Genomic DNA, 17,987 nt, shown 5'->3' with positions numbered 1-17,987 from the left:
CAAATGTTTTTTCTTTTTTTAGCACTGAGAATCTGGAAAGTATCTTGAAGTCTTTCTGTTAGAAAACTTTAAGCAAACATAGCTTAAACCCTAGACTCTAAACAAATTTAATGTATCTGAAGTTGTTAACATTTGGCACTTCAAGATCTATTTAGTTTGTATTAAAAAAAAAAAAGTCTTGGTGAATGAGGATGCTTCCACTTTCTCACTTTAATAGGCTTTTAGAAACAGTAGTCCTTGAGTGGTTAAATAGAGGAAGTACTGCCATTTTATATTCCTTCACAGTAGTGCAGGACTAAAACATCTCTCTCTGTTTTCATAGAGAATCTTTAGACTGCCTTTGATGTATATGGCTTAACCTTCAACTTAAAACACTGCATGTGTTTACTCTCTTCTAAGATTGTGATCCAATGCAAGATCCAAAGTAAATGGAAAAAAAACCAAAACCCCACCAAACCTCCAGCTGAGTTCACTTTTCAGCACTGTTTTGTTTCACTGAGATTCAAACTCAACTGGATTGTCTTAATACTCAACAGTCAGCTGCAGTATCAAGTCTTCCTAGAAGTATCTACATTTTGAGCTCTCAGCATCAGCCAGAAGATTTGTGCAATTTGAGATGTCAGTGTATGACTTTATTTTTCCAGAACCATCTCCATCTTACATCTCTTTGGTCCCTTCCTACTTCACCACTGTTGCTGTGTCTTCTTTATCCATCAGTTGAGTAGGTTCCTTTTTGGTGCTTAAGTAATAGAAAACAGGCCCTCTCCATGCAGACTTCCCTGACGTCTGAACTCTGCTTACCCCTTTCAGATACTGGACTTTCTTTTCTGTAAACATTTGCAAACCTATTCAAAAACTTCCAGGTTCTCAAAGAAATGTGATCTCTTTGAGAATATCTTTTTTTGAGTCCTTTCAATAACCTCATTCCAGAGATCAGAAGACAAGAAGCTGCAGTCTTACATTGTAGATTAATTTTTACTTCATCCTGCGTTGCCTGAAGTCAGCAGAGGAGCTTCCCTGGATTTAAGTGCATTGATATAAATCAAGGTTTCTGAAAATTAGATGCACTTTGGAGATGTGAAACAAGTACACTTTCACTTCATTTTCTCACAGTATGTGATTGCAGCCTTTATTGTAGCAGCTACAAACCAAAATTTGTGTTTGACCTTAGCACATTAGTGTGAATGATTTGTATATGAATTGTTAAGAATATGCTAATGATGATCTCTCTTCTGTTTAATTATTTCTAGGCAGGGCTCACAAAATGGAGAAGAGAGAACATTTAGTGACTCATCATTACTGGAGAATCTTCAGAGCAATCATGTAAGCTATACAGAAACCATTGTTTTGTGAAATCAAACCATTACCTTCAGTAAGTCAAAAGATTATGTCCTTCAAAGGAAAATAAATAAATTCCATATTTACACAAATCAGCATGCCCTCATGAATACTTTTATAATTGTTTGTTGCTGATATGCGTTAATTAGATCCAGCCCTTTTTTCTTTTTCCTTTTTTTTTGTTATGATTTAGACGTTATGAGTCTAAAATATAACAGTGTTATGTTCTTCATTCTGTGAGTATTTTAATGTTAGTCATGCTGTTCGTATGATGTCATGACATCCATCAAGGCTTTCAGGATCAGTCCAATTAACTTACTGTCCTGACATGACTTAGTATTTCAGTGCCTAGGCTTAGACAAGAGTCAGGAGTTAACCATAAACATTGGGTTTTCGGACATGCTTCCATGAGGTTAGATCATCAGTTCAGATGATGAAGTGAAACAGGCTGGTATTTGCCCCAAAGAGGCAATACATTTCACAGAAAGTTACTAGCTTAGCTTATGATTTGACTAAGAAACAGTACCATCATTACCATTTTCTTTGTCATTTGTACAAGAGATGTTTTTGCGTAGTCATAACCAAGAACACCTTCCTTACTTAGTGTAGCTGTTTGTTCTCTTTTGAAGAGCGTAAATAAATTACTTTTTTCTTTCCTTAAATTTTGTCTTCCCAGGAGGATAATTTCAGGGTAACTGGCAGGCAGTGAAGCATTTTGTTCCTACAAATGGGGCAGTCTTAAATGGTATTCACCCAAGTGCAACTCTCAAGCGTATCTAAAGCAGAGGGGTTTATTACACTTACCTGCACAGGCTGTTTTCAGTGCTAGTAACATAGACTGTGTGGAAGAGGCATCATCCTGGTACGGAATCCTTGGCGTGCAGGTGGTTGGACTTTGAAAGTTAAAAATTTAGGCACACATTCAAAGGCAGGTTTCATCACTGTATGTTAAATGTGTTCTGAAGTGCTTTGGAAAGAACCTGTATTCACCCTTTTGAATACATCTTAGGGGATCTAGAGGTCCGAAGTGAAAGAGGACAGGAACCTGTTCCCATTAGTGTTTGTGCACTGTGGAATTAAGTTAGGTTTTCAGATATTATTCCATTTTATAGAATTGTAATTGTCATGTTCTCTTCATTGTTGACATTCTTAGTCTGCTACTAATCTGAAATACTACAAATACGCTACAAAAGACCGCAGTTGAGGTTGCAGTTGCTTTGAGCTTATTTAGGGGGAATGCTGGGGTTTCTTTTGAACAACCATTCAGGAGTCAGTTCATTCATTTTGTAAATTTCAGCTGTACTAATAAGGTTTTTAGCTGTATTCATCAAAAACAATGAACAACTTTGCTTATATACACTCTTTTCCCCTCTTCTGGCTAAATCATTTAAAATTGTTCCAGCTTTGTAGATTCTGAAGTGCCTGAGACATTCATCTAAATGTCTTCATTTAAAAGCTGTCTGCCTGACCTTGCAGGTTTTCAATGTGATTTTCTGGTTCAGTTGCTACATATTTCTAAAGGTTCTTAAAAAGTGTTGTCAAATACAGTATTTGACAAAAGTAATGTGAAAGGGAATATTTTTTAGTAAAAAAGACAACATTCAAAGAGACTTCAGTGAATAAAGTAAAATTCTTTCAATTCAGCAGACTTAACTTCTCTATAAAATGCCTATTTGAATTACTCTTTTTCTCGTTATCTACTTTTGATTCTTACAATAGTAAATGCCACTAAATTCTATGTAGCCTGTATCAAAGTAGAGGAGCAAGAAGTTATGCTGCATGCTGAAATTAGTGTACAGATTACATATGTTTTGTTTAGTTGGTAGCTTTTCAAGAAGAGAGGAAAAATCTTTCATTAAAATTTTTGTGACTATTATTAGTCCCCATCTATTATTACATTTCAGTTAGTTTTTGCTTAAATGAATAATCACTCTGATATTTTTTATTACATTTTTCTAGCCAACTGCACCTATAATATGTGAGTTTTTGACAATGATGGCAGTGTGTCATACAGCAGTTCCAGAAAGAGAAGGTGATAAAATCATCTATCAAGCAGCATCTCCAGGTAAGACTCACATAATTGAGTGAACATATAGTAAAATTTTCTATCAACTCAACAAGCAAATTTTGTTCAAAGTTTATTGTTTTTTGAAGTATTTTCCAAAATTAAAATGAAAACATATCCCTCAAAAAAAAAAAAACTGGTATCATCTAAAATCAGTTTTGTCAGAAAAGAATTTAGACTTCTCTAATTTGCTTTAGAAAATACTTACATATGTGCATTGTTTAAGGGCAAAGGGTGATTAAAACATGCATGCTAAGGTGTTGTCAAAGTGTTGTGAAAGGCTGAAGGGACTGCTCAAATACAATAGAAATCAAACAAGAAGACAAATTGATGTCCTTGTGTGTGAACCTATTCTGTGCTTGATAACCATGGTATCGATTTAGAACAAAGACTTTGTAATAAAAAATGAAAAAGAAATGTTTTTAATAGGATAAAAATCGTGATAAGTTCTACTAGAGAGTGAGAAAAGATTGTAGTGCAAAAGGTCTGGTTCAAACCTACTGTGGTTCATATTTGACATTTTTGAATTCAGGAAACGATGAAGCAAGGCAAAATGATGAAAATATGGTCAGCTCTGCTGAGCTGATGTATTATAGCAAGTTATGATGGCAGAAATGACATGAAGAGCAGGGAGTCTCCAGCCTTCCTCTTCTCTGCCTGCCCCAACTCCTAGGTGGCTATCCCTTTAATTCTGTCCTTCAGCAGCTGGAAGACAAGGGCAGAGGTAGGGTCATAAATAAAGCTAACTTGGCCATGGCAGTGTTTTATTGGGCATTGCGAGCAAATTCCATTCTGCCATCCTGAGCCATTTGGAGAGAACTGATGCCTGTGGGAGACAGGCTCTGCTTGAAACGTTTCCTCACTGTAGGCATTGAAGTTATCTATTATTTACAGGAATGACTTACCACTATTTTCTAAAACAGAACTTACACAAAAAGAAATGTACCTTGTCCAGTGCCCTACTAACGAAGCTCCTTCCCTAGGAGTTGGGAAGTTTGTTCTCTATGTAACATTTAGTCAACATCTAAACCTCTAACTCCCTGAAAGTAGGCTTACAGGGAGAAGGAAGGCAGGAAGTCTTGTCTCCTGATGAAGCAGTGGCATTGTATCTGCTGGAATGCATAATTCATTAGTTTGCAACTTAAAACTTTGAAGAGGATGTTCTCATTACTGAGCTGAGAGGCGTGTTCCTTTGGGGGCTTATTTTTTCTGAACTGTAAACTCATTTCATCAGTTTTAACAGGAGAGACAAAGAGTTCTTTCCAGCACCATGTCTAATCTTACAAATCTATAAAGGAAAAAGGAAGTCAAAAATAGAAAAGCTTGGACCGTGTCCATTAAATCGTGGGGTAAGCTAACAGTTTTCTGGCACATCTGTCAAATAACTAATTGACTTGTTGCAGATGAAGGGGCATTGGTCAGAGCAGCCAGGCATCTTCGGTTTGTATTCACTGGAAGGACACCTGACTCAGTAATCATAGAGTCTGTAAGTACATTGGAGTAACACTATAGTATGCTGTATTTACTTTTGCCATATTAAATAATTTCTCAATAACTACATCATGGTACATAGCTATTGAGATGTTGTTTGGTTGGTTTTCATTCTTTTGCTTGAGGTTTTTTGCATTAATTATCATCTTTTTTTTTTCTTTCTATTATTCAGTTGGGACAGGAAGAAAGATATGAATTGCTAAACGTTCTGGAATTTACAAGGTAAACAGCATGTTGTGCACTTAGTGTCTTTTTGTGAAAATACTTTAAGAATTTTTGTTAAGGATAAAAATGTTTGCATTTTTTATATTTGTACAGGGAAAGTGTGCAGGTTGTGTGGCTTTTATCACTATAATATGTGATAATACTACATGCAAAGCAGTGTACATGGTTAAGATCACGCTTCTGGTTTTATTGTAAAACGTTTTCAGAGGTGTATATTTTTTTCTGTTGTCTCCTTTTTGGCTAATATGTTTCAGTTTTGCACAAAGACTGAAAAAAACCTTTGATCTCAAAACTTGAAAAAATTATGTGAAAAGACAGTATAGGAAAGTACTTGAACTCCTAAATGTATTTCTGAAAGCCCTGGCACCATGTCATTTATTAAAAATTTGATACTTGGAGGCAAGGGGAAGATTCAAATAAGTGTTATGTATAACTTGTGTTTGCCTTGACTGATAGAATGAAATTTTGCATTTGACCTTAAATATACTTGCATAATTATGACTGTTTAAATACTCTAGACTGAAACCCACTCTCTTCTCAGCAGCATCACTAGAGTGTTGGCAGGTTAGTTTTCTTGGAAAATGAGTTTATCACGTGCTTTGCTTTCAGTAAAATTTTTCTGTCAAAGCTGTTGGAATTATAAAAAAGCCTATAAGAAATCTGGATGCAGTTTCACTTGTTATGTAAATCTGTTTAAATTGAATCCATGTATGCAGTCTGTGTTCTTAAGTATTTGTGTAAGCCCATTGCTTACTTTGGCACAGGATGGGGAAGAGATTTGTATGTAGAGGAAGTTGGTTTTTTTTTTTTTTAGAATGATTACTTGTAATTGTGCCTGCACAAAGTGATCATTGTTTGCCTTCCTGTCCCATTATGTTTCCCTTGAGCTTAGCTAAAGAAGCAAAACGATCAAAAAAACCCTAAAAATCCAAGGCGATACTGGAGAGATGGACTGAAGATGTAAGGTTGGGTGAAATGAGAGAAATAGCTGCCTGTAGTTATAATAATAGCAATAACAATGTGCAACATAAAGATCACCACAGTGAAAAAAAAATAGAACAATGCCACAACAAGTAATTTTTATAGTTTTCAATGTCTTTTAATGACTGCTTGCAATTAATACTGTTTTTATGAAAAATTTCAAGTATGTCCTCTATAATATATGTTTATGCCATGGTTTCATTTTTTTGTAGGCACTACTCTCACTTTCTGTTCTGGCAAGTTAGCAAGTATGTAGCACAAAGTGCATTGTTGTTAGTTTAGCATCTGTGAAAGTTTATACTCCATTCGTGGAGTAGCAGTGAAGGATTCCTAATTTGTTTCTGGTTTTGATCTTTGTCTTGATTTCAAAGACCTTTTTAAACTTCTGTGTCAGTCTAAAATTGCAATTTAAACAGTGATATTTTATAGAGAAAGGAGAATTGCTTTTAAATCTTAACCTTTAGAGGATTAAGTTTTTTGATGGATACCAATCACCCAACTTCAAGCATTCCATTTTTATAGCTGTTCTTGTTCTTACTCTGTAATATTTAGCTTTGCTTGTAACTGACTTGTTGGAAGCACTAGAGGTCACCCTTGTTCCACAGCAAGGGAAATTTTGGCTCCAAAACATAACACCATCTGTATGGGTAGGAGCATGTACCTTCAGAGAAGTAATCTGTAGCAATTAAACTATTAAGAGTTTCCAGGTGTTCCAAGTCTTTCCCAGAAAAAATGAAAACTAATTCCTTGCCATATTCCAGTACAAGCCACATAGATAAGACTCTTCTGCAAGTAGATTGCAGCAGTGTCAACATTTGATAGGATAGACTTTTGGAGAAGTACATTACAGAGGTAAAACTTGTACGAATGCTTGGTAGAATTGTCTTTTATGATATTCTGTTTTTACAGTGATCATAGCTGTGCAAGTGAAAAGAGAAATAGTAGACTTATACAATATGATAATTGTACTTTGTTAATAGCAAGGAAGTGTCTTTCAGTCTAACTGGCAGGTGAGCATATTGAAAGTAACTGATAATCCTTAACCAGCTGACAGTTGCTCCTAAATGTAGTGCTAATCTCTGTGGAGCAAAGAGTGTCTTGATAACTCATGCTGAGTTTAGGCTGCCTCCAGTAGATACTCGGCTCATATGTCACAACTGTTGTGCTACCTTAAGCTCAAGGAAGTGAAGAGTTGTTCAGACCTTCTGCTGTTCAGGGCTCCCCATGCTGTCAGGGAAGGGACTGTCCGGTGCTGTGCCCATTCTTGTATTCTGTCACCTGGAACTGTAACAGATAGAAAAAACGCAGCTATTTCTTGGGACCCAAAACCAACTCCTAGGGTATGTATCTATGGGGCAGGAGGGGAAGCAAGGCACAGTGTTGGTCAAGGATCCAGAAGCAAAGAATGTCTTATGCTTACTGTTGTCCCTGTGCTGACTACTTGCATTGTCTTTTCACCTGGGCAAGTTGCAAAGATGAGCATGATTTTGAGTGTGTTATTCTTTGTTTTAGTTAAGCATAAGCAATGTGCACTATCAGAGCACAAATTGCAAATCAGTCCTTGCATCAACATGTCCTTACTAGCAGTGCTAGTGTTGAATGAGGGTTTGACTTGTACATGGTTTTGTAGAGGAATTAATTGAATTTTTATCACCAGAATTAATTTCACTGTCAAGTATTGAGTATAGATGTAGGAATAGTTTCTCAATATCTGGAGTAAATACCATTTATTGATTTAATGACTGATTTTTCACCTGCATCCCTGGGGCATATCTCCACAGTCCGGCACAAGCAGTCTGTGATAGTTACAGAGTAAAGCTTCTTGTCTAAAAACTAAATATTTTTTATTTAGAATGCTGATATATTTACTTGAAATACAGCAATAGCTTGACTAGTCCCCTGTCGTATCAGTTTTGAGTAATCCTCCACGTTGCCTTGACTATTGTACTGGGCAGACAAGGCTTCTTCGTGGAGTGTTTGAGACCTTATCTCTTCTCCATCATTCAGAGAGGTCCGTAACATACCGATCTTGTGTTGTGACTGAAGACCGATACTTCTAATTGTAGAAAAAGAACGTGTGGCCGACAGAGGAGGTACCAAAACCTCTGTAGCAGTGTTTGTTTTCTGTGGTTGTGTGCTTACACTCTGAAGAAATTTTCATCTTAAACCTGAGACAGGGCCCATCAAGAGCTACGTCTGCATTCCCAGATTCTGGAAGTGGCAAATCTTGGGACTGAGGGAGGTGTTTCTGTCTCCTTAACATGCTTCTGTCTTTCTGTAATCCCATGGCATTTTCATGGGAATTACCAGCTATTTTGCCTCCTTGTCGTGACCCAGAGGGTTACCCAGCTTGCAGTTGGATGGAGATCATGTAGTAGGTTTGCAGGATTCCATAACACGCAAGGACATGGAGGTTTTATTTTTCTGAATTTCTTTATTACAGATTACTACAAATTACTATTAGTAAAGCAAATATAATCATGAGTAATAAAGTCCTTTTCTATTTTAATAGTAGCAGCAATCAATAGTAGCAGCAAGTATATATTTCCATATATTACAAGTTGCTACTAAAGTATCACTAGTGAAGAAATAAACTTAGTTACCAATATGTGCATACACACACACACATATATATTATTGAAAATATAATACAGGTACAGTGCTCACCAAACCACTCCCAGGAGAGGGGCATCAAAGTCGATGAGGAACAAAGTCTCACTTGGAAAAGTGAGAGTCTGGAGTCAGCCAGGTGTTCTGGTGATGGTCCAATAACTTAGCTAGGACATCTCAGAAAAATTCATGCAGGGGGAGTTCTCAGAGAGAGAGGCTCCATGTTGGGTAACAGCGAGTCATTTTTATATAGCAGAGACATAAGGGGGCGTAGGACCCCACCACCCAGAGCAGTCAATAGATGCTGGTGATGTCTGTTTTTCACCTGGGACAGCCAATAGATGATGCTGTTGTCTTTTCTCTCAGACCAATTTTTATTTTTCCAGACTTTTTTCCTGTTCTTTCAGCTAGAACAACCAATAGCAGCTGCCAGTTCCTACTTTTTCAGGACATTTTCTCTCTTTTCCAGGCTTTTTCCACCTTTCCAGACAATAAGTTGTAGTTACAGTTCCTTGGTTTGCACTTATTAATGGTTTCTAGGTACCAAGCTGTACTTCAGAGGTGCCAGGTGTGTTTCTCAAGGATGTTTTCCGGTTCCCAGGCTGGCAGGCATTTTCTCTGTTGTCAGTATTTCAGCAGATATCTTCTGTTCAGTATTCTTCCCCTTATAACTGGGTCCCCTTTATGGCTGCTCACATGACTCCTACGGTGAAGAAAACAAAACAAAAAAAATGCTTTCACACTGACAGTTATTTGTAGTAGTGCAATTTTGTGGTTTTCTATATTTCACCAAGTAAAGGAGACAAAACTCACTGCAATGAAAAGGCTCATAAAAAGTTAGAAAGTCTTTGACAGTAAGTCCTGCTCATTAGCTTTATTGCAGTTTTACTAAGAAAATGTATGTCAGTCAAGATTCAATATCTGTCTTCATAGCTAAAGTTTCAGAATGCTACAGGAAAACATTGGTCATTCTCTGATACATCTTTGGTAGATTGATAGGCAGCTGTATGCAGAACTTCAGGATTCCAATCTTCTGGTGTTACAAGACAAGTAGAAAACTGCTGAGTTTTTACTCAAGAGCATATATATAAAATTATTGTTTATACAACCCCTAAATTAATGTAATTCTCCACAGTTCCTTAACTGAGCATTCAGGCAAGTGTAATGAATTTAAGTAGCAGTAGACTAGATAGTCTTTCCAGGAATCAAAGCGGATCTGAGACTTGCTTTTATTTTGGCAATTGAAGTACATTTTGGGTGATCTGAATTTCTCCACAGATCCTTAGCTGGACACTGTCTAAGGGTTTTTGGAGTTCTGCTTACCTGAGGGTTTTTGGATTGGAGATGAAATGGAGAAAGCGTTGCAGCAGTTAATGCCTTTTTATGCTCCCTTGTGCAATATTCACAGTAGAAATGTAACTTAATATTGCTGTTCAGTTGTCTGTACTTGAAGGAAAGTGCACGCCCAGGTGGAATAGGAAAATATTTCCTTGAAGATACTATTCAATTACTTACTTCACCAGTAATTATAACATTCTTTCCTCCACCTATCTCCATACATTGCACTTACAGGATGTTTTCCACAGCAGTCTGAACTTCAGGAACCATTCATACAATAATACTATTTGATCTATAAATGGGATCCAGTTCCAACAGTAACCAAAATTGTAAAAGGACCATTTACTTCAATCTCTTTTGTGTATTTTACTGTGAACTATTGTATGAGAAACATGCTTTGTTCCCTGAATAGTTTCTGTGGATTTATTTAAAAAGTTGAAGTTTGAAGGAATTATGGTATAACAACATGTTTTGACTGGGCATGATCTTGAATCTAAAGTATGCTTGTTGAAGGACCTCAAAGGAAAGACAGAAAGCAAAGAGTGACAGTCTTCTCTGTGCTTCCCTCCAATTCCTACCTCAGTCATGAGGATGGAAAGAAAAATACTTCGATCTCATTAACGACTGAGAGGTAGAGAGTAGTTAAAATGAGACGAACCCCTTTCCAATTCTTAGCATACTTAAAACTTGGCGTGACGAAACTCTGGGCTGACAGTACTAGAATTGCAACAGAGTACAGTGTACAAGAGACTCCGGCTGGGAAGGAAGAAAAAGCTGAAATTGTCTGTGATGTAGTACCTCTTTATGATATTGGTCACAAGTGCTTTGTGCTTTAAGATGCTTTTTTGTGATCAGTAGACAGTATTCAGATGATGGTGAAGATTCTCAAATTTGTTTTTACGGGACAAAGACCTACAGGAGTATGCATGGAAAAACACCATTCACTAATTATTAGACAGTAAAACTGGTTTTCTGTCCCTGTCAGCTGAGAACATAATTCAGAATAGGTTGTCCTTTCTTCTTCTCCTTTCTCTTATATAAGATATATATTGATATTCCTAGGTAAAATTCGATAAATATTTATATTTACGAACCATCTTATATAGGGCATTTATTTCTCTTTCAGCACTAGGAAGAGAATGTCAGTGATAGTTCGCACACCATCGGGAAAGTTAAGACTCTACTGCAAAGGAGCTGTGAGTTTTATTCTGTTTTCACTGTGTCAGAGAACACATGCTGCCAATACAAATATAAAAGCAAAAAGGTTGTTATAACTGCAGTCAAAGCATTGAAAAATGTGGGGGAAGGAATGTTGATGCCTTTTTCAATTTACGTCATTTCACCATGTAGCTGTTTAATGTGATGAACTAATTAATGTCTTTTTGTACTAACTGCCTATGAGGGTATGACAGACCTGTTCATCCTGTTCTTTGTACTGGACTAATACCTTTATGCTTCTTAAAAATTGCTTCCTTCTATACTCCAAGAAAATGGATGAATGCATGATTTAATCTATTAGTTACTTGCTGAGCATGAATCACTAGATAGAAATAGTAATCTAGGATAAGTGACTAGATGGGAATTTTAACCTACCATTGATGTTATGCCAGAAGTCAATTTTCCTGAAAGCAGGATCTATGGGAAGATATCTTAATCCCAATGTATCTGGGAATGGCAGAGTTGCTCAGTAGTTCTTGTTCTGTACCTTAAGTCAAGTTTGAGGGGGATGCAAATCAATGCTTAAAAAAAAAAAATAGTAATAATTTGATTGAATATAAATGTCCATTCTGTATCTTGTCAAGTAGAGAGAAGAAGCTGTTGTTAATATTCTGTATATCAAGCTGGCTACAAAAACCTGAAAATGGCAGTTACAAAACCATAACTTTACCTTGTGAGTTTAAGATTAAAGAGGAAGACAGCATTTTAGGAAATCAAAAGAATTCACATGGCAAGCCAAAGGAAAACGCAGTGCTTTTCAAAATGAAGGGAAATAACAGCAAAAGTGTAGGAGAGAAGAACTAATCATAGCGGAATTTGTAAATTTAGAGAATCTGAGAATTTGGAATGTCCTATTTTCCTTCCTCTGAAATAAAATTAATTCTATTCATTTTTGATGCTGAAATAAATTAATACAGTGCTACATATTTTTCTGCCATTTCCTACATGATTTGTATTGTCTACACAAAAACCCCCTCATTTTTCTATTAAATTGTTCTGAGTTCATTTAATTTGTTTTGTAGGATACTGTAATTTATGACCGTCTTGCTGAAAGTTCAAAATACAAAGAAATCACCTTAAAACATCTAGAGCAGTTTGCTACAGAAGGTGGGTGATATTATTTAATATAAAACTAAATATGAAATTCAGTTAGTGCTCAGTTTTTCAGTTTTGCAGTTTTATGTTGCTGTAATGTTTTACGTTGTTTGAAAATTATTTTTACTAAAGCCTCCTAAAAAAGATCTTCCTTTTTCTGAGAACTTTCAGTAATAAGTTTATGCTTAAAAAAAAAAGTACACAGTGGAATCTTTTAAACAAAATCTATTTTTCCAGAGAGCAAACACATTGCACGCTGTTTGTGTCTGTGAAGATCTCATTTCCCGTCATCACTTTCATGTCCCACACACAATGAGTGCTGTAGGGGTGGCACACAGGAAGAAGTAGCCAAAGCGAAGATGCTTGGAAGTGGCTAGTGTAGTGCTTTTAAGGCAGCTTTATGCTATATTATTTCTATCACCAGTCACAGTAAGGGGAGTTGTGAGTACTAGCTTTCCATATGGTGTGTTTTGGTATCTCTGCCGTTTTAACAATCACTCTTACAAAGCAGTTGCTGAAGGTGGGGAATGCCTCCATGAGGGTTCATGAAGTAGGAATAGTAAGTAAAATTTAAAGGAGTGTGAAATTAACATGATTGATACAAACTGCCAGTTAGTTATTAAGTAGTAGTGGATTCCACAGTATAGACGTGAGCAGGAAAGCAGACTGTAGAAAGGCTTCTACTTTCATGTAAGTTCTTCCAGCAGAGTTCCTAGCTCTTCCACGTCACGGCCGCTTTCTGGTATCTCAGTAAAGGATTATGGAGTTGTACTGTGAGGTATCAGTGTTTTAATTATCGATGAGTTGGGAGAGAGTAGCTGGAAGCAGAATTATAATAGTTATGGGATCTGAACTGCAATTTTTTTACCTCTTTTTTTAATACACTGTTACTCGAACATTAAAATTCTCTTTAATGTGTTGTAAGAAATAAGCTTACACTGAAAAGCAAACTTTGTTAAAATATTTTCCTTCTAAAATACAATCCTTACCTTTTGATAACTGATGTCTGGCCAAATCTTCATGTATCAATAAAGATCCTTTTTCTGTGTGTTTTACGTATGACTTCTCTAATTTTCCTCTTTTGGTTTATAATGGAATTTAGCATTTTAATTAGTGACACAGGCAGCACCTTCAGTCTCTTGATTCTGTCAGTGACAGCAGAAGCAAGCCACAGATCTGTTTGTGTTGTTAGTTTTCCATATCAGGATTTCTGCAGGAAACATTTGGTTAGCCTTAAATAATTGTAGAGTATCAAAATTATAATAAATTGTACGATAAAGTTGAAACCAGAACTAAAACCAAACCAATTTGATGGTACAACGTGAAGCCTCAGATACACCCTTTGAGCTCGTGAATCTAGTTTTATGAGCTGATTGGCCAGTTGGGAGTTCTAAAGGCCTAATCAGGATCAGTCAAGGAAAAATTACTTAGATGTGAAGTTAGTTTGGGTCATAAGGCTCTATATTTGATTACAGAAAAGGTAAAAATAGATCAATATCTGCTATCCTGTGTGAACTCATAAGAAAGTTTCAATCCAATTCATAATTACAGTTCTCTGATATAATTTTTTCCTTAGCAGTGAGGTTGGACCAAATGAATCAACATAAAAAGTGAAAAATTCCACCTGTCTTTAAAACCACTGTACGTACGTGTTAGTGTTGAGAAGTTTGTTCATGTACTACTTGTACCCTTCTTTTCAACAGATGAAAAGATTTACTGTTCAGAAGAGTGAATTGCTAACCTTTCAAAAGCATAAAATTCAATCTTAAAAAAAAAAAAAAAAAAAGTACCTCTCTCTGGAATCGATTAAAGAAATTTGTATTTATTTTTGCATCAGATTTAAATTGCAGCCAATGACCTTGCAAAGTTTCTCATGTATATCCTTTCATGCGGCAGTACAGTATGTCCTTGGCTTTTGCTGCATGCTCTTGGTGTGTTGTTCAAAAATGAAGTGGTTAGCATGGCTGGCATTTATATTTAAACATTTATTAAGCTTGAGTGTTAATGCCTGCTTAGATAAACAGAGAAAGTGAATAATTTTCCTCTGGTGGTGTTCCAGTCTGTTAAGAAGCAGGCTTAATGATATTTTGGTTTCCACAATTTTTTTTTTAATCAAAAATAGAAGAAATAATTAGGTTCTGATTTAAAAATAAAAAGCAAATGCCTTGAAAAACTTGTTTGCTGATATTTCTGATTTCTTCATTCTGTCATCTGCATAAAATACTTTGAAAGATTTGTGAAAATATTATTACTATTAGTCAGTCATAAATTCCTTTCTTCCCCCTCACCTCATTTTTATTGCTTTGGACCTTGCTAACATATCCTTATTACATGGAGAGAAAGAAAGAAAAAAAAAAACCAGTTGATTTCTTAGCCTTAAGTTATTTTTTTAGGTCTAGATGGTGAGAAGTGTGTTCCTAATGTTGTTCGCTTGTCAAGATACTGGAATTACACATGGTTTTCATCCTGAAGGTATTAAACTACTGTCTTACATCGAAGACACATATGTGTTATTTCGTAGCCAGCCTCTTGATTATTTCAAAATTGCTGCTGGTGCTGAGCAGTAGACAACAGAAACCTGTGACGAAATAAAGATTGCATTTAGCCATCCCTGGTTATGGTGCTCCTAGAGGAGAGGCCAAAGGCACTAACTACATTGGTCCTGCCTATCCCCCCCACTAAATCTACCTGCCTGCATATTTGTGGCTTCCTAAGATATCATTTGGCTAGAGCAATGCTCTTCTCAATATATAAAGAGTTATGCCAATTTCATGCTCTAGAAATCTAAGACTCTCATAATACATGAAAATGAACTGTTAGGACATTAACACCTAGCTACTTAAATTGAATGTAAATGTGTGTTGTCAAAAAATTAGATGTTTGTTGTAGTCTTGCAGTCTCAAATTCTCACTGTAGGGCTCAATTCAGGTTTCTGCTGAAGGAAAAAATCTGTTAAGTATAACCAGCTCAAAGATTAAGTAAAATCTCCAAGTGTTGCCTGTACACAAAGATTTTATTTTAAGAATTTTGAAAGCTGAAAGAATCTGTGAGATGGGAAAATAAAATCTGAATGGATTCAAAGTCGGCTTCTAGATGGTAAATTTCAAACTTCAGCTGAGAATTTCCTAAGGATATTGAGGAGGGGTGAAGAAGAGGGTAGTTGTAACTTTATGCTGATATATTTTAACTTTATTGCTCCCCAGCATAGCAACATTTAAGTTTACAAAATATTTGTTCAGAAGTATAATTCAATCTTACAGTTTTAATGTTCCTAAAAATTTGATGTTTATACCTGTTCAGCAAATGTAATTTGGGATTGCTTCATGTTTTGGTTACAGTTTAAGGTAAGTCAAATCATGTCTAAAATTTCATTTTATTTTTTTTTCCCCTGAAGTACATCACATGCATTACATTCAACTACCTTGAAAAAGTTACTTTGTTGAATCAATTGCTATTTGGATCACTTTTACTTTCTATATATTTTAAAAAGTCCTTGAAGACATGCAGCAGTTAGTTGAAAGTCAGCATAAGCATACAGAAAATACAGAATAAAATCAACTTTTAGTAGTTACTCATTGCAGGCGTATGAAGGAAGGGACTTACAAATACTGAATTATACTTAACTATCTGCTTTCTCTTTAGGCTTAAGAACTCTGTGTTTTGCTGTGGCTGAGATTTCAGAAAGTGATTATCAAGAGTGGTTAGACGTCTATCACCGTGCTTCTACAGCTATACAGAACAGAGCACTCAAACTTGAGGAGAGCTATGAACTAATTGAAAAAGTATGTGTCACTTTCTTGGTTGATTTTTTTTTTGGCTTGGTTTGGGTTTTTTTGGGGGGTGAGGAGAGTGGCTTCCTAGTTAATGTCCTTGCTTTCTGTAACATGAAATCTGAATCATTATTGAGGTATAATGCTTAGACAGAAAAGAATCTAGCAATATACTGACAGCTGTGTCATGTAGTCCTTGCAGTTTAGATGATCAAAATGAAGGAAAGATTAATTTGACCAAGTTCTTGCAGCGTGTAGCTACCTTGCCAGAGACTATTGATTTTGAGATGAACTACTGGAAAGCTTTTTTCAGTGTTCTCTGTTGTGTAAAAAAAAAAAAAGTTTAACAACAGGCAAACATCATCTGCTTTGTTCTATAGTGATCTTAGAACCATAGAGTAGTTAAGGTTGGAGGTCATCTACACACAAATCCCTGCTCAAAGCAGGGCTAATTTTGCTTCCCCAGCACTTTGATGAAGTTTTGAGCATCTGCAAGGAGGGAGTTTTCCCAGCTCGGTAGGCAATTTTTTTTTTTTTTTAATTTTTTTTTTAGTGCTCAACTATTCTTTTTTCCCTTTTTTTCTGAATTAAAATTTCTTTTGCTGCAGAATGTGACTATTGCCTCTTGCCCTTTCACTGTGCATCCCTTAGAGGAAAATGGCTTCTCTGCAAGCCCTCTTCAGTTAGCAGAAGGCAGCCATGGAATCCCTCCCTTAGCCTTATTTTTTTTTCCCATTGTAAATGTGTCCTGCTTCCTCAGCTATTCCTAATACAGTGTGCTCTAAGCCTAAGGCTATTTTTGTGTCTCTCCACTGGACTTGCTCAACTTTGTCAATCTCCCTTGTACTGAAGGCCCAGAAAGGGAGGTAATACCCAGATGCAGCCTCCCAAAGAGCAGAACCATAATGACTTCCCTCGAGTTTCTGGCAATGCTGCTGCTGAAATAGCCAAGTATGCAGTTAGACTTCACTCAACAAAAAAGGCTCCCATGGCTCTTAAATGTATAAGCAAAAAGAATTCATGACACCAATATTGCTTGAAGTTTGGATACTTGACATTTTTGGGGAGTTTTTGGTTTTTATCCTTGGAAAGGACAAGAGAGATTACATTGATGAAACTGCTTAAAATTAAGAGCCTCAAAAAAACTGCAGGGTTTAATTCACGAAAAAGAAGAATGAGGGTATATAGCTTCAGTCACTCCTGGGACTTTGGGTTGCAGAGATGAGCAGTTTATCTAGACATGCACAAGACAGTCTTAAATCTATATATGTTTGTTAACACCATGGCAACCCTGCTACCATTACAAATTTCTGTAACGCACAAGTACTTTCTCAGCATGTAGTATGCAGGCCATGCTGCAACCAGGACAGCCCGCTAATAGTGTTATAGTGGTGACATTAACAGGGTTTTAGCTAATTTTAAAGGTACAGAAATATGAAGTATAAAAATAGCTGTATTCACAAAAACCATATAGGTTTGCTGCATAGGAAGTTAAAACAAAACATAATCAAGATTATAGTTTTAAGATTAAGATGAATTGATGGATTTGGGGGTTTTTTACAAGGTGAAGAGAAGTCATTACAAGTGAGAGAAGACAAATAATAGCACGTCTTAGGTCTTCAAATCAGAAAGGTGCCACTCAGCAAAAGGTTGTTGCTAAACAAGCTACTGAGCTTGTGAATAATTGGGTGAAGTTTTAGTGGTCACACTGTGCAGTTTATCAGGCCACGTAGATATTTAACTGACAGCTCATAGGAATAAACTGGAAGATCTTTATTAGTTGATGCCAAATCTGATTAACGAATTTAGAGAGCAGTAATCTTGTCGTAAATATGGCAAGTTAAACAATAGAAATT

The 17,987-nt window shown here is 36.2% G+C and overlaps 1 protein-coding gene across 5 annotated transcripts in view; it reads left to right on the top strand.

The window, feature by feature from the left end:
- ATP8A1 (ATPase phospholipid transporting 8A1) overlaps positions 1–17,987 on the top strand; it is a 121,450-nt gene that overhangs the window by 44,812 nt on the left and 58,651 nt on the right. For all 5 annotated transcript variants that reach the window (XM_054824015.1, XM_054824013.1, XM_054824012.1 and 2 more), the window contains 7 exons: positions 1,251–1,323; positions 3,298–3,403; positions 4,807–4,889; positions 5,067–5,116; positions 11,175–11,244; positions 12,289–12,373; positions 16,004–16,143. In XM_054824015.1, the coding sequence (XP_054679990.1) occupies positions 1,251–1,323; positions 3,298–3,403; positions 4,807–4,889; positions 5,067–5,116; positions 11,175–11,244; positions 12,289–12,373; positions 16,004–16,143 (607 nt within the window). The remainder of the gene's footprint in view (positions 1–1,250; positions 1,324–3,297; positions 3,404–4,806; positions 4,890–5,066; positions 5,117–11,174; positions 11,245–12,288; positions 12,374–16,003; positions 16,144–17,987) is intronic.

Source organism: Grus americana, chromosome 4, assembly GCF_028858705.1.
Source record: "Grus americana isolate bGruAme1 chromosome 4, bGruAme1.mat, whole genome shotgun sequence".
Lineage (NCBI taxonomy): Eukaryota > Metazoa > Chordata > Aves > Gruiformes > Gruidae > Grus > Grus americana.
Note: the sequence above shows the minus strand (reverse complement) of the source record. Positions and strands in the feature narration are given on the sequence as shown.